General features: G+C 33.8%; 2 protein-coding genes across 2 annotated transcripts; both read right to left on the bottom strand.

Moving 5' to 3' along the window:
- Positions 1–2,305: 2,305 nt before the first annotated feature.
- Positions 2,306–7,976, bottom strand: LOC105556553. Its single transcript, XM_012003647.1, has 10 exons — positions 7,885–7,976; positions 7,718–7,784; positions 7,087–7,281; positions 6,873–7,015; positions 6,711–6,777; positions 6,448–6,631; positions 5,964–6,244; positions 5,720–5,882; positions 5,531–5,655; positions 2,306–5,445 (listed from the first exon to the last, which is right to left on the bottom strand). The coding sequence occupies exons 4-10, from the start codon at positions 6,941–6,943 to the stop codon at positions 5,095–5,097; spliced, it is 1,242 nt and encodes a 413-aa protein (XP_011859037.1). The 5' UTR covers positions 6,944–7,015; positions 7,087–7,281; positions 7,718–7,784; positions 7,885–7,976; the 3' UTR covers positions 2,306–5,094.
- LOC105556554 lies at positions 2,509–5,028 on the bottom strand. The gene is made up of 2 exons (XM_012003649.1): positions 3,642–5,028; positions 2,509–3,524 (listed from the first exon to the last, which is right to left on the bottom strand). Exons 1-2 carry the CDS (start codon positions 5,026–5,028, stop codon positions 2,509–2,511), a joined length of 2,403 nt encoding a protein of 800 aa, XP_011859039.1.
- Positions 7,977–7,982: the final 6 nt, after the last annotated feature.

The following is a 7,982-nucleotide window of genomic DNA, read 5'->3' as shown; positions in this document are numbered from 1 at the left end:
GAGCGCCACGGACTTAAGCGACAAGCCTAACCACGCGCGCGACACCGACCGTGTAAGTTTACGCGAGTACACGAGTTGACGGGCCCTCAGATTTTCGGATCTCAACAACGGCTGATATAATATACAAATATTTTAGTTATATTGCAGTTACAAAAGAAAATTATGTAACGTAAACATAAATAATGTATAACTTTTGTTATATTGCGTGTTGCTCCTTATAGGTTATTATGCACATTATGTATATAAATATATTATTCTCCGTGTGCTGGGTTTATTGCTGTAAGTGCCAGTGTACAATGAGTCGATCATTTAGTCGTTAGTCAGAGTATCATAATTGTTAAGGCAATCAAAGTCTGTAATCGACGGTATTGGCCAATGACCATAGCCAAATACCCTTTCACGACTTAGGTCGGATTCAGACTGAACGCGATGAGCGATGAGCGACGAGCGATATCAAATGGGCGTACAGTCTTTATAGGAAAACTATACGCTTTCCCATATAACCTGTACGCTCATTACGTATGTGTATGGCCCGGTCTACAATGAGTTGTTAGTCGTTAGTCAGAAGTCGGAACTATGTATATGTCAGTCCTTTTTCTTCCACCCAGAAAGGAAAAGAATCAACATATAGTTGCGACTTCTGACTAACGACTAACGACTCATTGTAGACCGGGCCTATCGTATACATATCGTAAGTCCGATCGTAACCCTAACTTTACGATCCGACTTACGATTGCTTACGATACTGACTGACCAACGACTATATACATATAATAATTTAATCATTGTAAACTGGCACTAATATTTTATACAGTTAACTCTAGTTGCATTAAAATAATATATTAATTTAGATGTAATTACCTTTTTATCTCTGTTATCCGATCATACACGTACCGCTTCATTCATCTATATGATATATACTTCCCATGCTACACAAATGCATTCCACAGCACTCACAAGTAAAATTCCTTAGTTGTGTGTCACTGACTTCGCAGTTTCTCTGTATATAAGAGTTAACCAGTAAGCTAAAGTCTGGATTAAAATATTGCAAATTATAAACCTTACAGAATATCGGAAAAGTTTTTATAATTTACATTGTTAAAGTCATGAGGAGGGTAATTCCTCTGAGATGCCACAGCTGAAGATTCAGTTTCACTGCGTGATGTAGAGTCATCAGATACATCATGTTTGTTTTTTATTTCGTTTATGAAACGAGTCGATTTTGCAGACTTTTTACAAGACATATCAATATGTGAGGTGGTCTGTACAAGAGACGAATTATCTACAGATGAATTACTGGACTTTTGTTTTGACAAAGAATCCGTCATACTGATAGAACTTCCACTAGATAGTCTTCCCAGTTTGATATCCTGATTACATTTTATTATTTCTTTGTTTTCTTTGGGATTATCTTTTATACAGGGTGAGGCATTTAAAACTGTTTTTCAGAATATTTGGAAAAATACAAATCGGATTTAAAAAAAGTTGCAATAAAAGTTGTTCACCTCGAAGAGGGTCATCCATTAACATAAAGCTCGATCCCCCTGCACCACCCCCGGGGGCGGGAGGGGGGTGACTTTGAAATCTTAAATAGAAACCCCTATTTTTTATTGCAGATTTGGATTCTCCGTGAAAAAATATGTAACTTTTGTATGAGACATTTTTTTCGTTTCATGATAGATGGCGCTGTAATCGGCAAAAATGAAAATGAGTTGAAAATTGTTGAAAAATGGTAATATCTTAAAAAAAGTGTGCAAATTAGAAATTTGCACATGGCTTCCTCATGGAGGAAGCTTTATGAGCGAAATCTAATTTTCTTCGATGTTTCTTGAAAGTGTGCAAATCAGAAATTTGCACATTGCGTCTACCCTCCTGCAATGCATTCTTACACCGAAAAAATTATATTCTACATTATAGAATATTCTGATATACTACAGAGTATTTCCCACTAAAATAAGCGCCAAGTATAATAATTTAAAAGTAAGAGGATTTCCCTCTAACAAAATGAAATATTCTAAGGAATTAGAATATACCTCTAATGTAGCTAACTAGCATAATAATAGAATATATTCTAATAATGTAGTATATATTCTGTAAATAATTTGAAAAGGAATTCTTGTAAGGGCTGAAATTCAATGAAAAAAATAAGGAAATGCATAGGAATTAGGAATAAAGACTTAAATAGGATAAGAACATTGCTTACCTTAGGTAAGTCTTTATTTTTAATTTTTGTATAATTCCTTATTCTTTTCAATGTATTTAGAGCAAAAAGGTGGCGAGAAAATGTTAAAGTAGACAAGTGGAATACGCAATATGTTTTGTGTATTTTTTTACAAAATATCTTAATATATGGAATCCTATATGTAAATGCTGAAATAAAAGAATCGCTTACAATACATGGATACATGAAATAAAAAGAATCGCTTACAATACGTGGATACATGAAATAAAAAGAATCGCTGACAATACATGGATACATGAAATAAAAAGAATCGCTTACAAATAAACTTACAATACGTGTCTAAAAGTCACATAGGTATTTCCATCAGACCCCACATGAGCAATGGATGGATAAAAAGATACAAGATCTTTGTACTCAATCAGGAACCATTCTGCAGTGGGCCTAATTTCATAGGAGTGCAAGTGTTCATTGAAATTAACGGTCCGTAATCCTGACAAGAGAAAGAAAGGTCGCTTTTGTGCGTTTTGTGGTCTTACTATCCAACACAAGTTTCCAAATATAGGCAAGTCCTCTGCGTAATTAATAACAAGGATCATATTAGATTTGTAGCAGGTACCACAAATAACTGCTTCTTTGACTGCAAGTGATTGTTCCAATTCAGTAGGTAAAATATTTTGAAACATTTCAAAGTTCTCACAATTTACAAGCCTGCGTTCCTTTGGATGGTACTGAATGTTATTTGAGAAACCTCGCTTACTCAAAATCCTTGCACAACATGCAAGTGCATATCTTTTTGCAATTGAAAGAGGTAAATTTTTACGGCAACTCATATTATCTGCTATTCTCTTTATGACAGGGCGATGCTTTCCTTCTAGTCTCATTGACCAAATATTTATCATTGGTCCTACGAAATTCATAATACGAGGATAATGCACCATGAAATGATGTTTAGGTTTCAAGGTCTTATTAAAAACTCTACAATACATCTCATGATGTTCGGCAATTAAAATTGAAAGGTACTCGGTTAACTGCCGTCTAACATATGGAGCTGTCACAATGTCTAGTATTTCAGCAAGAACTATGTATACTCTCCAAGCTTCATCATGCTCAGGCACCAAATCTCCAATTATTAAACCTAAGTGGCATACAAAAAACATCATTTCAGATGCAGACATTTTTAACTTTTGATTGCGAATGTGATCTGCAGCAATTAATGAGGGCTTGTCACCTGAATTACCATAATCAAAGTTCTGAACACGATCATTCAGAGTCTCAAGATTGAAAAAACCCATATGATTAATGAGATAGTCTAATATAGCACATAAGTCATAATGACACACTCCTTCAAAAAAATCATGCATTAAATCGCACACAAGATTCTCATTGTCAGTGACATGGTAAGAGTTTAGAACGTGTCATATACAACGAGTCTTAATTCCTGTTTGAGAAACATTGTTACTTAGTACATCATCTTCATAATTTATTCTATTGCGAAGCATTAAAATATTCTTTCTGAATTGCCTTCTCATGGTATTTTTGTGTTCTTTACAAAATCTGCAATAATAGTGTGCATTAAATGATTCCACAAAGCCAGTTATGGCATGCTGCCCTAAATTATCTCCTAGAATTTGAGACAAAGCAAAATAAATGGTATGCTCTGATTCTGTTTGAATGACAATACCATTTATTTCTAGATTTCTTAGTTCATTAATAACAGGTTCAAATACCTCTCTATTATAGCCATTTCTATGATCACTTAAGAATACACAAGCAACAAAAATATTCTCCAATGAGGAAAGCAAATATTGTGGAATGCATGGGATGCGATAATACATTATTCCCAAGCTGTGGTCACCTGAATGGGAGCCTGTTTGATTATCAGGTTCTACATCATCAAAGTACACATCTAGAGGTAGAACAGAACGATTTTCAAAATAATTTTGTTGTATGTTTCTCCACAGAGGACTTTGCACGATATTTGTAAAGGACTCAGAATTTTGAAGATTTTCAACATTGCTCATTATGGCATTAAAGATATCAGGCAATTCCAAAAACTGTTTTAATGTTTGTTTCATAGAAATAAATTGACCAGTCCATTCAACTGGTGTCAAAGCCAAATTACCTTTAATTTTTTTCATTTTTTCACCTATGCTTATAATATATGACTTGGGACTTATATAACAATGACTCTGTCTCAGGGCATTCACTTGTTGAGTCTCAGTTTCAAGACCAGAAAACATATTGTGGAATTCAGCAAACATAGCATCTAAAGCTTCTATCTCTTCCTGAGGTACATTGTTATTCTTAACTACAGTAAGAGTTTTATCCTTTAACATTTCTAAGAAACCATTTGAAGCAAATTTCTTAACATGACTGAGAATATTCTGTACTTGAGTGCGATTGAGAGTAATGTCATTGTATAACTTGGCAACAAGAGCCAAAGACGACTGAAATAGAATGAGAAATAGAGAATTTTGAAAATTCAAGACAGTTATTTCATGAAATTGTCTAATGTCCACATTGTTCCCTTGCAAATTATTAGGTATATTTTCATTTATAGGCATCAAAGAATTGCCATCTATAGAAGCATTGTCATGATTAATCTCAATGACATTCTCAGGTAATAAGATATTTTCCACTACTTGGACTTCTGAATGGGGTCTGATAGGATGTTTTGTTCTCAAATGTTTCCTGAAAGACTTGACAGAGTCATACTCTCTATTGCAATCATTTTGAGCACAAGTGTAAATACTAAGAACATTAAAAAAATGAATCATCTGCAAATGAGTGCAAAGTGCACCTATTGAGCGCAGAGTTGCATGACATTCACGACAAATATATGACATGCTTCTTACAGCTGATAAAATTAGCCTAAAACCTACATGGAAAATTACGATAAGTTTATAAATACTTTATTCTTTTTTTGAGGCAAGTCCTTTAAGAGAACTTATTAAACTTGCAACTCGAGAGATGTTCTCGTCCTCTTTCAAATATAAATTATAAAAGTAGTGCTGTACAAAATACCATACAACCTTGCACTCTTGAGGATATACTGCGTCTAGAGCATGATATGCCTTTAGACAAGCATCCAGAGCTGCCACTGGTGTTCTCAGCTTGTAACGAATACCATCAATTTGAATATATGTGGCAGTTATGTTTGCCAGTGTCTGTCCGACAACTATAAGGATCGGTTGCAGACGGGCTCCTATGGCATTTAGGTGGGCACAATGCCTTTTAACAGCTCTTCTCAGATCACCTGGAATCTAGAAGTACAGAAAAAACCATTTAGTTCCTAAAAAGGTAGAATTTTAAGAGTGAAAAAAATATTATTTGAACATAATTATTTACAGTCACATGAATAATAAAAAACTTTCTGGCCTCTTGCACTGATGGAATGTAACCTGTGCTCTTCCCTCGTCCTCGCTTGCAGCACAAAGATGGTAGTAGATATAATGTGATAACATCCCGTTTGTCTGCATAAATATTTAGATACGGAATATTACAAGTTGATAAAAAAATGAAAACTAGTGTTCTTACCTGCAGGAGCAGTATGATATTGTTTTAGCAGATCTCTTCCAAAAATATCAGAGATAGAGATCTCGGTCTCTGCTAACTCAATTATTAATTCCTTCGCAATTTCCCACTTTGAGAACAGACCATCCTCCCTTCCTGGAAAAAGTTCCTTAAAGTCTTGATTTAACTGAAAAAATCAATCAATATTCTGTATAGAAAAAGTAAACTTACTATATGTATTTTAAAAAAATTTATATAGTACACTTACTAAAAGGTATCCATTGGGAAGCTTCAAAACATCCCATTTTATTATATATTCATTGACGAGTTGCTCTTCTTCATCTTCACTCTCATCATTTGTATCGTTGTCTTTTTCTTGACCTTTATTGGCTTCACATTGAACCCTTGATCTTGTTTCCAACAAGGTTTTACGCCTAAGAGCATGTGTTACCGACCAATTCATCAACAATGTAGGCCAAGAATCCCGACATTCATGTTTCAGATTTGCAATAGCAGTTTTTATGGTATGGTCTTCTTCATTAATGATTCCTAAAATGATGGGAGAAGATTGCTATTTAAAGACAAAAATCAATCCAGTACCTATTATTTTATTTTTGTACTTAAATTCATCAACTTTCTTAAAACACTATGAATTAATTCCTAAGATAAATGAGAAAATATTCAATGTTATAATACATTAATCATGGTTTACTTTGATTCAAGAAATATTACAAATGAGAAGAAAACCTTACCTTCTAGCTTAGCTGGCTCAATAATTTTCGACTTTTTCAATATTTCCAAGGTACATTGCACTGGAGAAGAAGAAAGGGTTCCAGCACCCTTTTTTTTAAGATTATGTTTAATATTCTTTACCTTATTAGGTAGCTTGCCTTGAGCATTCCTATGCGTTTTGTCAGGAGGAATGTAATAAATAGCCTATGGGACAAAAGAAATTTTTAGTAAATTTGCAATTGCTTAGACACACTATCAATGAAATTTGTAGAAAATAGTTTACTGGATCTTCAGATGGGAAAAGAGCACAGATCTTCTTCACAATTTCTGCATATTCAAACTGGAATGGCCTGCAATTCCACAAAGAATAAACATTAATTTTTATAAGAACGTTCACTGGAGGACTAGCTAACATTGATATTCTAAAATCATTTTTGAGACTTACACATAGTTAATTTTTAACATCTCATGAACTATAGCATTTGTTATTGAAGATCGGTCCCTCTCATTTAGCATCCCCTTCAGTTTATAGTTATCAACTGCTGCCTCTGATTTAAGATCATAATTCGTTAAATATGCCTCAAGATCCTAAAAACAGATAATAATTAAAAACCAACAAAAATTAAAGATGTGTAGAGCAACGATAGAACATTATATACCAGTTCTTTCAAATAAGCAAGGCCTTTGAAAAAAGCTAAACGTTTGTTTGGCTCAAAATTTGACTTTAAGCTTCTTCTCTTTTTAGGTGCTAAGTATTCACTGTTATTATCAGTATCAGATGTTGTACTCTCAATTGTGGAATCGTTGAAACTCCCAGTTTCCGATTTCTTGGCAGTCTCTTCTTTTTTAACAGCCTAGAGAAACAGAATAATGTGAGTTATAGGAATGAGAAACAAGGAGCCCAATGAGGAATGATTAGTCGAAAAGACGTCAAATCAACGACTATTCAATACATTTTATGTCGATTCGACATTGATTTGACATCTTTTCAACCATTATTTCTCACTGACATTGTGAGTGTTTTAGAAACATCAACCTACCAAGTAATTTGACAAAAGTTATCAACTAATTTAGCTATTATAAAAATAACATCGACAAGTGGAAAACATTGAAAAAAGTCACATGGTTTGCTAGGTTAGTATGAAGGTCCTCAAAGCTATATTATTTTTCAAAAAGTTGTATACAACTGTCATATATCATGATTGATGATTATGAACAACACAGATATACACAGTTTATGCATAGTGAGATGACATATGTTAGATAAATACCAGAGATTGTTTTGCTTACTTGATCAATTTCTTCAAGTGTTTCAATTTGTAACACGGGAAGTTGATTATCCTTGTCTATAAACTGACTATTCTCAATACTTAAGATGACTGTCTCATCATTCAAATTACTTAGGTTCTCTGGATTTGTATAACTCTGTTTACTAATCTATAATAGAAAACTCTTACCCAGATAGCAAAATGATGCAAACTTTGTGCAAAATTTGTAACAAACTCGAGCACGCCTTTGTAGCAAAATTGCGACAAGGTGTGTCCGCATTAAGCCT

Source organism: Vollenhovia emeryi, unplaced genomic scaffold (genome assembly GCF_000949405.1).
Source record: "Vollenhovia emeryi isolate VEMERY1.0 unplaced genomic scaffold, V.emery_V1.0 DF939936.1, whole genome shotgun sequence".
In the NCBI taxonomy this organism is placed as follows: Eukaryota; Metazoa; Arthropoda; class Insecta; order Hymenoptera; family Formicidae; genus Vollenhovia; species Vollenhovia emeryi.
The sequence above is the reverse complement of the archived record's forward strand: the minus strand, read 5'-3'. Positions and strand labels throughout refer to the sequence as shown.